Here is a 16155-nt window from a genome sequence, read left to right on the forward strand (position 1 = left end):
ACAGTCCTTATTTGAGAAAGCTAATTTTTAATTAAAAAATATGTAAATCTGTTAATTATAGATAATTCTGACTTAATTTCAAGATTGAAAGAATTTTGAAATAGTATTTCTTAGAAACAGTTTAGAAATGCTACTGTGAGGAAGAAAGCCCTCAGTCTCTAGAGATGTTAGTGTGATTTTAACAGATGGTGATAGTAGATTTCTTGAGGATTATATACAAATTTCTGTGGTATTGCCAGATAAGAGGGTTGTCAGTTTGGAGTGCTGCTCTGTGTCCTGCCTGAGCCACAGACTTCACCTCTGCTCCAAACAGCCTCAGTGTCCCCTGATTGAAACCTGTTGGTTGTCCCTTGAGGTGTGAAACCTATTTGTCACAGTTAAACTTTCTCTGTCTCATGTTGGTTTTGTTTGTTTTTAGTGGAAAGAGGCAAAACCTGATGAATTAATGGATTCTAAATTGAGATGTGTATTTGAAATGCCCAATGAAAATGATAAATTGGTAAGTAGGAAAATGGGAGAAGATTGGAGCTATTAAGTTCTCATTTACTTTGAGATTAATTTTGCTTCTGTTTTTGGCCTTTTGGGAATGTGTGAAAATGCTATTCCACATTTTAAGACAGTGCTTAGTTAGGTTTAAAAAAAAACTTGATATGCTTTTTTCATTTGAGAATATTTTGTCCACTCAAGAAGAAAAATACTTTCAGATACAGTCTTCATGATGGAGAAGAACCATTTAATTCTCCCAGTTTTTTTGCCACTTTTAAGTAAGTTCAAGTTCCTGAGAATGAGACACACACATGCATAAATATAATTAAATAATAGGCGTAAACCACTTTTTGACAACTGTATACTCGTAGCCTGGGGATAAAAGATTTAATTTACATAGACAAGCAGTTTATTCAAAGTTTGCCTATTCCCAGGTATTTTGTTTACTGTTGATTTTGGTCAAAATCCATCTGATTTTATTTCTTAGTAAATAATTTCTCTGTTGCTTTTTGATTAATGTCAGGCAAACACAATTTGGAAGACTGAGGAATATATGTGTACAGTTCAGAAAGTTGTCTGTGAATGTATAGAATGAGTTGTGGTCACTTACCCTATTTTGCAATGCAGATTTAATCTTTTTCTATGGTTTGTTGGAGGGACTTGAAAAAGCTAAGTAGGTTTTTCCTTTTGGTGACTTAATATATAAAATAATACGGGTAAATAAAATGGTGAGTACAGTTAGGTTACACTCTGACATGACTGTTGCCTTGATCTGGAAGCCATTTGCCCTTTTGAAAAAGAAATTCACAGATTAGATAAATACCTGTGCTCAATTATTTTGTTATTCTTTTAGAATAAGCTGAAATGAAAGAGTCCCTGAGTGGTAATTTTTATTGTGTCTTTTAATCCCCTTTTAAAGGAATGTTGAAATATTTGCCAAAAATAAAAAATGTGAGCATACGTTCTTACTAGAAATTGAGAGTTCACTGGCATATTGATGCTTCCCAATTGGAGTTTACTTTCTCTTTTGCCTATGCTGCCAGAAAGCTAGTAGCTTGCTTAGTTTAGTTAAGTATGCCATTTAGATATAAAAAAGGGAAAAAATGTTTTTTTTCCTTGGCATGAGAACTCTGAGTATTTACTGTCTTAACTTTCAAATATACTGTATACCTGTGTTAGGTATCATGTTGTACATTATATCCCCAGGACTTAATTTGTGTCATGATTGGAAGTATTACACCTTTTGACCACCTTCAGCCAGTTCCCCCATGTTCTTTTCCTTTGCCTCTGGTAACCACAGATCTGATCTCCTTTTCCATAGGTTTGTTTTTATTTTTTATTTTTTTAGGTTCCGCATATAAATGAGATTGTACAGTATTTGTCTTTCTCTTACTTACTTCATTTAGCATAGTGCCTTTGGGGGTCCATCCATATTGGCACAGATGGCAGGATTTCCTAACCAGAACTTCTGTATTCATTCATTGGTCCGTGGCCACTTAGGCTGTTTCCTTGTCTTGGTTATTATAAATAGTGCTGCGGTGAATATGGGGATGCAGATAACTCTTTGATGTAGTGTTTTCATTTTCTTTAGATATATTCTGTGAAGTAAAATTGAGTAGAAATACATCTGGATGTTTTCTCACTTAGGGTTATGTCATCTTTTGCGTTTCTTTAATTAACATGGATAGAGTTGTGACTGTCTTTCATCTGGACTTCTGTTATACTCAGTATAGCAGACAGTTTGAGATTATACTCTGAAAAGGGTTCACCCAAGTATCTGATATTATTGATTAAGAGGAAAAAAACCAAACTGGAAGTCGATGGAAATGATATTGCTATGATAGTTGTGCCTGGCCATTTTAAGCACCCCATAGAGGAGAGTAGCAGGTGTGCCTACATACAGGTATGGCACCTAGTAATCCATGAAAGCGGTTTTGGGTCTGCTGAAGGGCTTGAATAAATACTGAATGGGGTTTCTGGAGTCCTATACCATGGAGCGTGAGCAGAAATAGTTTGGCCCTGGAATCTTTTCAGAGCAAGTATTATTAGGAAGCCAAAGTCTGTTCAGTATAATTTCAGAGTATACCAGAGACTGATTCTGAGCCTAGATGAACTAGTTACAGAGTGTATTTCCGTTAATTGAACTACTTGGGCTTGTGGTGTAGTTACTACCTGATTAAATGGTAAGGAATAAATGTTAAAGATAATGATTTTTTAAAAATTTTTATTTTTTATAAACATATAATATAAAAGATAATGGTTTTTTAAAAAACATTTTGTGTGGAGGACCTTTAAACACTTAGGAAAGTACAGTGAACTCCTGTGAACCCATGACCAGTTTTAATAATGATCAGTTTATGGTTAATCTTAATTCATCTAACCAGCCCCCTCACTTTTCATCTCACTTATTGTTGTAAGGCAAAACAAGATACAATTTTATCTGGAATTGTTTTGATATATATTACTCAAAGATAATAACTTTGAAAAGAAAAAATTACTGACAATACTATAATTAAGCCTTTTATTTTTAGTTTAATTTACATTCAGTTAATTAGCATATGGTGTATCATTAGTTTGAGAGGCAGAGTTCAGTGAATCATCAGTTTATATAACACCCGTTGCTCATTCCACCACGTGCCCTTCATGCCCATCACTCAGTCACCCCTTCTGTCTATCCCTTCTTCCCTCCAGCAACCTTCAGTTTGTTGCCTGTGGTTAACAGTCTCTTTTAGTTTGTCCCTCTCTCTGATTTCATTTGGTTTTATTTTTGCTTCCCTTCCTCAGTGCTCCTCTGTTTTGTTTCTTAAATGCCACATATGAATGAAATCATATAATTGTCTTTCTCTCATTGACATATTTTGCTCACATAATACCCTCTAGTTCCATCCATGTTGTTGCAAATGGCAAGATTTTATTTATTTATTTATTTTTGATGACTGAGTAATAGTCCATTGTGTGTGTACCACATCTTCTTTATCCATTCATCTATCGATAGACACCTGGGCTCTTTTTATTGTTTGGCTATTGTGGACATTGCTGCTATGAACATTGGGGTGCATGTGCTTTTTTGAATCACTACATTTGTATCTTTAGGGTAAATACCCAGTAGTGCAATTGCTGGGTCTTAGGGTAGCTCTATTTTTAACTTTCTGAGGAACCTCCATACTGTTTTCCAGAGTGGCAGTAGCAGCTTGCATTCCTATCAACAGTGTAAGAGGGTTCCCCTTTCTCTGCATCCTTGCCAACAAGCTTTTAAAAGCTTATAATACTAATATCAAACTATGTAGGCAGATTCAAATTTGTCTCACAAATGTCATTTAAAGATTTTTTTTTGCAGTTCATTTGAATTGAGATCAGAATAAAGTCCACATACTGCTTTTTGGATGATACATTTCCTGAATCTCTTAATCTATAGATTCCCTGTTTTTCTCTTTCAGATTTTTATTGAAGAAACTAAGTTTGTCCTGTAGACTTTCCCTGTAGACTAGATTTGCTGATTACATCCTTGTGGTGTCATTTAATTTTTCTTGTTTTGGTATATTCTAAAGTTGGATCTAGAAGTTTGATTAGATTTTGATTTATTTTACTGGAGGCAGGGGAGAGGCAAGACTGCTTTGTAGGTGGTGATAAATTCTTTTCAATATATGATGTTAGGGTTTTGTTTTTTTTTTTTTTTTTGGTGAAGTTAGTGATCATTGGTGTGCAGTGTGTGAATGAGTGGTTCTCAACCAGGGGTAATTTTGCCCTTGAGGGTATATTTGTCAACGTCTGGGGACATTTTTGGTTGTGACAACTAGGAGGGAGAGGTTCTAAAGGCATCTGGTTGGTAGAGGCCAGGGATATTGCTCAGCACTGGCAGTGGGTAAGACAACTCTCACAACAAAGAATTATCTGCTCCAAACATCAATACGGTCAAAACTGAGAAACTATAGTTTAGATTCATTAATTTATTTAGGATTGAGTAATGTTATTTTGTCATTCTTACTTTTATTAGGTATAATGTTTGTGTTGAGTGAAATTGGGCTTATGTTAACCACCCCATCCCACTCTCACTCCTGGTCCCAGGTCCTCCTTAGCCATCTTCCCCACAAAAGAAGTAGATAGGCGTTTAATTCAATTACATTAGGTAAGTGTATCTTAACCTATTTGAGGTTCTGGATCTTTTTAGGTATGCTGTTAGTGTTGAGGTATTTACATGTCCTTAAGAACTGTAGAAAAGGATATGTTACTATTTTGTTGATTGTTCAAGTTTTCAGGACCTTGATACTGAACATATAAAGAAAACATTGAAGTTTTGTGGTTGTCAGGGTAAAAAGGATGCCAGGTCTAGAAGTATAGTGGTTGAGTTCTTTTAAAATTTTTATAATCTAAAGAAATCTTTTTTTTTTCAAAACAGTTCTAACATTTTGAATCGTCATTAGAACGGGCTCTTTTTGGGAAATAATTCTTTGATTTGCATCATAGATGGAGTGATCTAGGATTCCAGGAGCCCCCCCCCTTTTTTTTTAAATAAATGGAGGTACTATTAATAATTATTCCAAGACAGCAAACATTAACTAATACTGTTCTTAAGCATACTAAAATTCGTGGTCACTCTTGTCCTAGGGAAGCAGCAGATCTTTGGATATATGTCAGTAAATTAATGGCCCATAAAGTCTTCAGTTGAGTTGTGTTCAGCACTAGTAACAAGTGCCGCTCAGTGTGTTCCCTAGGCTGTTGAGAGCTGGAGGCAGATGATACTAAAGTGTTGACTGCTCTGTTTTTGCAAAGTTGTATTCTTGGAATTATTAGCTCTTTTTAGTTACTATTAACTCTGTATTATGAAATCTAATGTGTATTTAGTGGTAGTGTTTTTTTCCAGGATTGAATGTGGTTTTAATTAACTTGTTATTTTATGGTGTTTTATTACCTGTTTAATTCTTTGTGTTCAATTAAAAAAATTTTTTGGTTTATTTTGAGGCCTCCAGTTCTACTTGAAATTTTCCATATTTCTTAAAATATATTGCATTTCATTTATGCCCTCCATCCTAATGTGTGTTGATGACATATTTTCTAGGAAAAAAATACCAATTTATCCTAACTGATGGGTTGTCAACAAGGAATTTCAGTGGTCTTGTGTATACAAAGAACATTTATGATTAAATATATACATTGTTTTGTATTGAGACAAGGAGCAGATTGGGGACAGTGCCTTATTAAGTGAAATGGAGTTCTCATAGTTTATATACATTGACCTGAATATCACTAAGTGTTATTTTAAAGGGTGTATCAACATTTTGGTATCCAATTATTTTCACCTGTATTAAAGGAATTTGCGAAGATAGGAAGAGAACTATGGAGAAACTGATACACTATAATGTTACATGCATCTTTAAGTTTATTGGTCCTGGGAAAGGGTGTCTGTGTGTGTGGTGTGTGTGTGGGTGTGTGGGTGTGTGTCTGCATTTGGGGGTGGGTGTTGTTGAGTATAGGAGAGGCTTATAAAGTAATGTATTTGTTGAATCTCAAGAGAGAAAAATTCATTTAACTTAAAATTGTTCAGGTTGAGTATTACCAAAGGTAAAAAAATATGAAGTGCTTGCTTTTAGATATTGACAAGCATTGATTAGCAACAGAAATTAGAGCCACAAAATTAAAACATGTTCTTTTAGGACAGCATGAGGCGAGCATACATTTAATAAGATTTATATATTAATTAGCATAATGCAAATTGACCATAGTGCATATTGTTTGGGAAATAATATAAAAAGCTATGAAAACTTTTGTACTTTTTGCTTTAACGTAGTTATTATTAGTGTTATATCTTATATATAATATATTTTTATAGACTAAAATGTGAATGTCTAAGAGCCTAATGATTTCTATGTTAGTCATTCCCAGTACATGCAGGAGAAATCAGTTTGATGTGAATCTGAGAATATGTTTCCCATGCCACCTCAGGGTATAACTCCACCAGGGACTTCTCCAGCTGTCACTTCAATAAGCAGCATCAACAACACAGTTCCAACAACTGGCAGTTTTAATACGAAGAATGATCCCAGGGGACTCAGTGTGTTCAAACAGGAGAAGCAGAAGGTTTGTTTTAGGGAGCTAACAGCTATAGGAGTTTTCTAGTGTTACTGATTATATTAATGTAGTTTACCTAGCACATATATTATGAGTATATTATATGAAGTAGATAGAATTGAAATTTGCAGCTGTGTTTAAAAAATACAGTAGAACACAGATCACTTAAAAATCAGGCACAGACACTATTCTCTGTTCTAAAAAAGCAAATTGAGCACTTAAAAATCTTAGCAGTGAGCAGGACAAATTAAGAGTGAACATTATGAAGTTGGTATGATTTTTTTTCTGTCATTGGGATTTTGGGAGCATTCTTTAAAAAAGGAGTTAAGAGCTTATTTGAATAGAGTAGCAATAAAGGTAGGAGCTGGCAAACATTGATCTCCAGGCAAGTATTTGTTCATATATATTTTAAAAAAGATAAATGGAATTATTATTTTGTTATCAAACACAGATAATGGTAACCCCTCTTTAACTAGAATTATTATTTACAGTGCCCCAGGGTAGGAGAACATGTGGTTAAACTCTAAAGGTCTTAGGTCATAGTTGAACTTGTGAGTGCGTGTGCATGTGCGTGCATGTGCGTGTACATGTGTGTGCTTAACATTCACTTAAGATGACAGCATGTCAGTAATGACTTCTGGGTGGTGTAATGGGTGCTGTATGATTCCCTTTACCATTTTTTTGCTTACTATTTACTTGAGGAACCCTACAGTTTGAACAGTTTGCTTATACTTTGATTTAGTGTTCCAGAGAATATGTAACTGAGGGTTAAAAAAATTTGATCTTTATCTAAATGTCTGATACTTTTATTTTAGTTACTTATTTCTGGGACTCATGATTCTACAGAAACAGTAAATTGGTTTTTTAAGAGTGAAAGTAAGTCTCTAGTAACCTTTTTTTCAAATACTATCTCTTCCCAGGTCAAGGCCTTAATTATCCCTATAACAATTTCATGCCGCAGCCCTTAGTTTTAGTCATAATTTCCTTTATAGACTTTAAAACATCTTTTTTGAAGATTTTATTTTTAAGTTACCACCCAATGTGGGGCTTGAACTCACAGTCTCTTTTTTTAATTTTTTTTTTTAAAGATTTTATTTATTTATTTGACAGAGAGAAATCAGAAGTAGATGGAGAGGCAGGCAGAGAGATAGAGAGAGGGAAGCAGGCTCCCTGCTGAGCAGAGAGCCCGATGTGGATTTCGATCCCAGGACCCCGAGATCATGACCTGAGCCGAAGGCAATGGCTTAACCCACTGAGCCACCCAGGCGCCCCTGAACTCAAAGTCTTAAGATCAAGAGTAGTACGCTCCACTGACTGAGCCAACCAGGTGCTGCTCGGCCTTCATGTTCATTTATATCCTTTACTCATTATAGTCACAGAAATGTAGCCTCATACATTTGTTCCTTAGCTCAAGGCTTGTCCTTCACAAGGCATTATTGCAAAAACCTGTTTTGCCTTATATTTTGCTTTGTCCCTTCTGTTTTCAATCCCTTGCTCTGTTTTCCTAATTACCCCCAACAGGGATAATTTAGAATATTGGAATTGAAATTCTGATGGTTGTTAAAGAAGAATAAAGAAGTAAGTTCAGTTTATGGATGGAAAGGGATTATTGCAGATAGGCTAAATAATATAAAATAGTGGAAAATGTACAAGTTGTGAAATATTTTTTTGTATTGATATTGTGGCCTTACCTTCCCATTTACTCTAGTTGCGGTGTAAATTTAATGTAATACAGTGTTACTATTCATCAGTTTTTTAAGAGTCACAGCATGTTGAATCCCTCTAGTTTGCTTATTTCATGGTTCTCAGAATGACCGCTTTCCTCTTTCTGGACCAGCCTAAAGCAGCTCTCAAGAAGGAGCTGTTTTCCTGGAGCCAAACCTCAGTAAGGAGCTCCTGAATGGAAGTATGCATTTAAAGTCCCAGCAGCCTTAGTGTTCCCTTCAGACTTTTCAGATGGTTACTATATGCATGACTCAGCCCCCTGCCTAACTCCCTCTTTTATCCCCCAGTTAAGTTAGGTTATATATGCTTATACTTTAAATATACACAAATAAATTAGATTTCATTGCATCTGCTATGTATGTTGACTGGTTTGTAGGGAGCCTAAATAGTACTTGACAGAAGTGTACTCCCAAGTAACTTGTTTTATGTTTGCTTGACTCACTGTTGAAATGTGTTTTTAAGCTTCACTGTATCTTTTGCATTCTAGCCTTTATTTATGTTTATGCTTCACAAATTGGTTATGACATTTCCTTTTTGTTATAAAGAATATAACATTAAGAAAAATTTCAGTGAAAAAGAAAAATCTAATTCTGTCAACCATAAGAAGATTTGTTGACATGTTATTTTTAAAATCCCAAAGAGTGGGAAGCTACCCATGAAATGTCTAAAAAGAGTGAGATTGTTAAGTAGTTTTGTTTACACACAGAATATTTAATGACATACCATGTCCCTTAAAATGATAATTAAAAGATGAACATACAAATGGATAAAGAAGAAAATGTTAGTGTATGCTGATTTTATAAAATGTGCATATGAGAAAATATTGAAAGTAATACATAAATAACACTTGGGTTGGGTTGATGAGATGGGTAGTTTCCCTCTGATAATTCTGAATTTTCTGGAATTTCAAGAGTTCATTTAAAAATAAGCTAATTGTGAGGAGTTTGATGATTTCTCATTTTTGTTTTTTTTTTTAATCTTCACTTGTTGGCCTCATGTATCTCTTGATTTTTTAGTCAGCTTTCTGGTTTTAAGTATATATTTTTTCCCATTTCATAAGCAGAACCTGAGGATTCCTTAGTTGCCATATTGTTGACTGCTGCTTTCATCTTTATAGAGAAAGACAGTGAGCTGCTCTCTTTTTACAAATTTGGACTTGTTCTAGGTTGGAATTGGAGCACACTTGAAAAATCATTTTGAAATGAATTCTAATTACTGTTAAGAGGAGGATTAAGAAAGAATATTAATGGAGAGCAAAATATATTTGAAACAGATTTTTACAGATAGAGATGGAATTGCTCAGAATAGGGGAAGATAGGGTGAAGAACAAGAAAGCTAGTAAGAGGACAACTCAGAGAAAGAAATTAGAAGCAGGCTTCTTAAAACTCTTCACAGCTGAGAAGCTTCTGAAGAAAAATGAAAAAATATGAATGTTGACAGTCAAATAGTAAGTGTTGTACATTAGAACCTCATTATAACATTACTGTTTTTACATGGATGTAAGCATAGTGATGAAGTCACATTCCCTTCATAAGAGGTACTAGTTTTGCCCCTTGAACTAACAATTATTTACACTTAATATAAATTATTTACACTTAATATAAATTTACACTTAATATAAAAGATGGTGTGATAGATGTGTAACCTATTATTGAGTACTGTGGAATGCCATGAGGTTGATTTTGGAAATGTTTTTGTTAGAAGTTTATATCTGAATAAAGCAGTTAAAAATAGCATTAAGTTTCTAGCAAGTAAATTTTTAGTTGAAGAGATAACTTGTTGCACTAATACTGTTAAGGTGTAGGTGCTGGTATAAATGACATTCAGGTAAGGACATTGAAGCACTTTAGACCACAGGTCCTGGGACACTTAATTAGGCACTGCCCTAGATATTTATCTATATTGGGTGGGTATTGGTAAGAATTGCAGTTTTAGGGCTCACAATTTTAAAAGGTCCAAGTATTACCATGATTCTCTATGGAATTTCATGAATTAAAGCAAACAGTGTTGGTGATTTGAAAGAATTATTTATGTATGAGTTTAAGAACATGTAATTAACTCTCTTACCACCTCCTTTTTTTTTTTTTTTTTTTAAACCATGATATGTTTATGTTTATTATTTCCCTTCTATGTTTATATCCTGGGTATTTTTCCCATTAATAGAAGTTAGGTTTTAAGTTTTTCTTAGGTAGTCTTGTAATATCATTGGAATTATTATTATAATATCCCCCTACCCCCACAGAATCTCATTTGAATTACAGAATCAGAGCACTGAAAATGACCATCATATTTGGATTTTGGTTGGCGTCATTCAGCATACTTTCATTGAATAACTACTCTTGGCCAAAGTGCTGGGTTTTAGCACTGATTTTTAGCACACCTATATCCACAAACCATAAATACAGAAAGGAATGACTGTTGCTTTCCCAGAATTTGAAATACTGTAGGAAAGAACGTCAGAAATACATTATTGTATGATATATGATAAGTGCTGTGGTAGAGGTAAGTGCGAAGGGTCTTGGGAGTAGAGGGAGTGGGGTGCTTTTTTTGACTTCTCTTTCTGACCTTTATTGATTTAGTCCTGCTAAAATTGTTCACAGATGACTGTAACCTTGGGTAGTTTTAAAAAGTTCTTATTAATGAAATCACAACCTCAGAAATTTCATTTAAATGATTTTTTTGGAAAAGAAGGGTTTGGAGTTTCAACTTGAATTTGTTTAAAATCTAAAGGAGATTTTGTCGGTTAAAAAAGTGCCACTATCTTTGTAATACAGAATGATCTGGAACCTAGCAAAACTGTTCCACTGAATGCCTCTAAACAAGATGGACCCATGCCAAAACCACATAGTGTTTCACTCAACGATACCGAAACAAGGAAACTCATGGAAGAATGTAAAAGACTTCAGGGAGAAATGATGAAATTATCAGAAGAAAATCGACACCTGAGAGTAAGTTGTTTTTGAAGATAAGTTGATTTAAATGAAGGCATAATATATGTGAACATTATTAGGCCATGTTATCCATCAGTTTTTAAAATTTATCCATGGTCAGTTCTCGTTTTCCCTAATTTTCTTATGTCTTAGCTGTTGCTCCCCACTGTTGCCTCTAGTTTTACAAAGGCTTCTCTTTGCCTGCGAGTTCCTTTCCTAGTAGATGCCCTAGTTTTTTGTGATCTAGCTGGTGGCATTGCTAGCTTCCTCTCGTTTTTTACATTTTTATAGCCTTTACATTTTGTGCCTTAGTCATATGACTTGCCTTAAATGGTGCTATCCCACATAGCATAGGGACATAACGTAGCTGTTGAGCACTTGAAATGTAAGTTTAGCACTCTGGACTTTGATTGCTTAAACTCAGTACAAAAAAAAATACTTTTTTTGTATTATTACATATTGAAATAATATTTTGGTTATATTGGATTGAATTTTATTATTAGAATTAATTTTACCATTTTCTTTTTACCTTTTTAATGTGCTATTAGAAAATTTCAAAGTAAATGGGTGGCTCACATTGGAAGCTTATTTTTATATTGGACAGTTTTGGACTAGAGTATCCTGAAGAGGCCTCTCTGTTAATGATCTCTTTTTTTGCTTTAGTTTGAGTTCTTCCTTCTGACTGGATCGCTGTGAAATCCCATTCCTACCCTTATAAACCCATTATACATGTATGATTGTCTCATGGTTCCTTGGTTCTTGTCATCTTTTCAATATAACCTTTTCTAGGGCTCTCTCCTTCCAGAAGAAAAGAAATATGGTTTTGGAATGCTCTCTCCTTAGTTTCCATGAAACCTCTGTCATCTTAACTGCTCCTGTCTGTTGGAGGTCTTTCTCCCTCTAGTGGGCTGTAGTTCTTTAGAGGCAGGGACCTGTGCTCATTCATCTTTGCATTCATAGTACATGCGTATAGTAGTCATTCATACATTTGGGTGAATAAATGGATGAACTGGTGAATGAGGACTAATTGAATACCTGTGGGGTTTATTAATAATTTGTCTTGACAGTAATTATTTCAAGACTTGAATACCTTTAAAGTGCCATCAAAGTAGATGATACAAAAATATACATGAGTAAATAACCTAAATTAAGGGGCTTAGTCTACATTTGATTCTTCCATCTGTTAAATGTATGTAGAAACTACACATACTCTGAATCACAGGCACTGTATCTTGAGTTGATCTGTGTTAAATAATTGTTTATCTCTTCCTATTTCACAGTACCCCTCAGAGGCCCCCAGCACCTCTTGGGATAGTGGAAAGATTATCTTCATTTCACACTAATATCCATACACCATAGATTTTTAAGGATGCTCTTTTTGTTACTTCTACTTTATCTGCCATGACTTTCATGGCACAGTTCTGTTCTTTGATAAAGATGGGCTTCTTAGCATGACAAAAAGCCACTGTTTGTTTCTTGGCAGGAGGGGGAGAAGTGGAAATGGTAGGAATGATGTAAGTAGGGCAGGGCTGGAATATAGGAAGAGTGGACAGGGAGAGAGGTGAGATTTGGGTGCTGGTATCTCCGTTTTATTTATTGGCTGATGTTTTGTAGGAGATATTATTTGAAAGAGTGTTTTGCTGTTTACAAGACAAAAACAAAAGAACCTTGAAGGCCACTGGCCTATAGGATCAATTTCAGGTGCTTTATTAACATTTCATGCACAAGACCCATCATAAATTATCACTGTTCCTTTTTATTCCTTTAGTCCTGTGTTTCTTAATTCAGACTGTTCATCTGAATCTCCTAGTGAGCTTTTTAAAAATACGGGTCCTCTCCAGACCCAGCAAATCAGAATTACTAGGAGTATTGTTTAAAGTTCTCGATGGGATTGAGAATAATTTTTCCTTCACATAGGACTAATGAAAAATGAGACTAAAAAACCCCACCAACCCTCAGAAAATCCAGTAATTGGAAATAAAAAAGTATGGCCTGAGGTGGATTCTTTAATTCATTTGGCATTAGAAGCATACTAGAGAAATCAATGTGAGAAAATAAAAACGAGCTTGCACTAAGGAAGTAAAAATCTGTCCTGTCATTCATCTGGTTGGGATGTTGGACACAGATAAAGCCAGTTGCCTAGGTAATAGGTATCATTATTTCCCCCAGGATCTCACTGTGACTGGTAAAGTGTCATAACAACCTTCTATTTTGAGTGACTATTGCTTTCTTACTGAGAAACCTTGTCCCGTAAAATCACACTGTCAAAAACTTTGCTGTGTGAAATCATACTGGTAAGAACTGAGCAGCAGCCCACTCTTGTCTAGAGGATCTGAGTCACTGACACAGAGAAGCAGCCTCCCTTTCCAGTCCAGGGGCATAGCCTCTGATGGGGGGTAGGGGGGTGGGGGGGCTAGTTTCTGTATACAACATTCCATAGCTGTTGTAGTGTGTTGTTTTTCTGAAGAAGTAGGATTAGGCATCTCCTTTGTAGTCAAGACCCAGTGCTGACCCTTCCACACATGGACCTCCTGCTTTGAATTCATCAATACGCGTGCTTTTTAAATTTTATCCTGAAATTCCCCTTTCTTCCAGATCCTGTAAAATTCCTGTCTTTTCCTTTGGCCAGATACTCCCTGTGCCCGTGCTGTGTGGGCACCCTGGTTGCAGTGTGTCTATAACCCTGTTGGACCACAGCTTTGCTCCTGGTGGTCTTTGGTAACAGTGTAAAGATACCACGGGCCACCACGGAAATAAGTGCACGCATAGAGCTCTTCCTTACTTAATATATTTTAGTGACATTTTCCCCTTCTGTGTCACTATATCCATATCCAATTTTTCACTTTTTAGGAGTACATTTTTTAGCTCTAGTTTTTAGAATCGGCATTATTGAGGTATAATTTATATTCCATTGAAGCACCCATTGTGAGTGTACAATTCAGTCATTTTTAGTAAATTTATAGATTTGTGCAGCCATTACTAGACTCCAGTGTTTGAATGTTTCCATCAGCCTAGAAAGTCATCTTAATGCTGGTTAGCAGTTAATCCCTGTTCCCATTGCAGCCACGTGCATGCTGATCTGCTTTCTGGCCATAGAGCTGTAGCTTGGCAGTTTGACTGTATGCATATTTGTTTTTAAAACCTTTTTGTGCATATATTTTTTTCAGGATGAAGGCTTAAGGCTCAGAAAGGTAGCACATTCGGATAAACCTGGATCAACCTCAGCTGCATCCTTCAGAGATAATGTCGCCAGTCCTCTTCCTTCCCTTCTTGTCGTAATTGCAGCCATTTTCATCGGGTTCTTTCTAGGGAAGTTCATCTTGTAGAGTGAAGCATGCAGAGTGCTATTTCTTTTTTTTTCTCTTGACCAGAAAAAGATTTGTTTACCTACCATTTCATTGGTAGTATGGCCCACGGTGACCATTTTTTTTTGTGTGTACAGCGTCATATAGGCTTTGCCTTTAATGATCTCTTACGGTTAGAAAACACAATAAAACAAACTGTTCGGCTCCTGGACAAATTGTATATTACCAGATCATCACTAGCAGATGTCAGTTGCACATTCAGTCCTTTATGAAATTCATAAATAAAGAATTGTTCTTTCTTTGTGGTTTTAATAAGAGTTCAAGAATTGTTCAGAGTCTTGTAAATGTTATTTTAATAATACCTTTAAATTTTATCTGTTGCTGTTTCCTCTTGAAATATGATTTATTTAGATTGCTAATCCCACTCATTCAGGAAATGCCAAGAGGTATTCTGTGGGGAAATGGTGCCTCTTACAGTGTAAATTTTCTCCTTTACCTTTGCTAATATCATGGCAGAATTTTTCTTATCCCTTGTGAGGCAGTTGACTGAGTTTTTCATCCTTACAATCCTGTCCCATGGTATTTAACATAAAAAAAAAAATAAAACTGTTAACAGATTCTTGCTCGATAGCTTGTTTGTGTGTCGTGTCATTAGGCGGGGGTTCCAGGGAGTCCACTGAACGGTGATATGAAATTTATGATGCATAATTTTATTTTGCATTGAAACCCTTTCAGATGTTACAGTATTTATAGTTAAAAATCCTCATTCTGTTAAGGAAAGGGATTGATAAAATTTTAAGCTACTTTTGATATTTTGGAAGATCACAGTTTGTCTTCAAGATAATATAAAGAAATCCCATGAGAATACAAAGACTATAATTTTAGTCCATCTATATGTAGGCCTTATGGCTCTGTTGCATTTGATTCTTCTAGTATATTCTCAAGGAAGACTTACTCTCCTTGGTTCTAGTCCAGTGCTTTTTAACCAGCCTAAGAACTTTTATTTTACAACATTTCATAATAATAGTTTAAAAGTAGGTGTTTTTCCTGCTCAATCTGACATTCAAAGTAAATTTCTATTATGGAAATTTGGAATTAGTAAGCAAGTCTTAGGAATTTTCTTTGTGGAAAATGACTTTATCCTTTGCATATCTACCTATTAATGTGAAACATTTTCAGTATAAATACGCATTTTGAGGTCTGATTCTTTCTTGCACTTGGTCTTATGTCTTCATTTATTTCACTTGTACTAGCATAGAAAACTTTGGAATCAGAGACAGTATATTCAGTTTTTCTACTAAGGGCAGTCCAGTGTAGGTGACTCTTGATTCCTGAAAATAGGTGTTAGTTTTGTAAAAGAGGCACTTCTTTCTGAAAGGGAAACTAGACTTTGGGACTTGAAGCGGTGAAGTGTGTTAGGCCCAGGTCTCTGTATACATTTTATAAACAAGTGAAATACTCCTTAAAGTTATTTTGGTTGCCTTTTCATTTTGACTGTGTTTTGAGTTTGTCAGGCCACATGTAGTGTGTCATTGTATTCTGTGGTATCTTATAAAACCTCTTGCCTTGTGCACAAAAGTTCCTAAAAGCAAACAAGTAATGCCTGTCCATGACTAGCATGCTATTACAAGTAGTGTTTTCAC

General features: G+C 35.2%; 1 protein-coding gene across 2 annotated transcripts in view; it reads left to right on the forward strand.

Moving 5' to 3' along the window:
• Positions 1-15142, forward strand: part of VAPA (VAMP associated protein A) — a 41061-nt gene extending 25919 nt beyond the window's left edge. The window contains exons 4-7 of one of the 2 annotated variants that reach the window (XM_044243412.1): positions 419-499; positions 6427-6561; positions 11052-11225; positions 14375-15142. In XM_044243412.1, coding sequence (XP_044099347.1) covers positions 419-499; positions 6427-6561; positions 11052-11225; positions 14375-14533 — 549 coding nt within the window. In that variant the 3' untranslated portion in view covers positions 14534-15142. The remainder of the gene's footprint in view (positions 1-418; positions 500-6426; positions 6562-11051; positions 11226-14374) is intronic. The other variant, XM_044243411.1, reaches the window with a different exon arrangement.
• Positions 15143-16155: the final 1013 nt, after the last annotated feature.

This window comes from Neovison vison, chromosome 3 (genome assembly GCF_020171115.1).
Source record: "Neovison vison isolate M4711 chromosome 3, ASM_NN_V1, whole genome shotgun sequence".
Classification (NCBI taxonomy): domain Eukaryota; kingdom Metazoa; phylum Chordata; class Mammalia; order Carnivora; family Mustelidae; genus Neogale; species Neogale vison.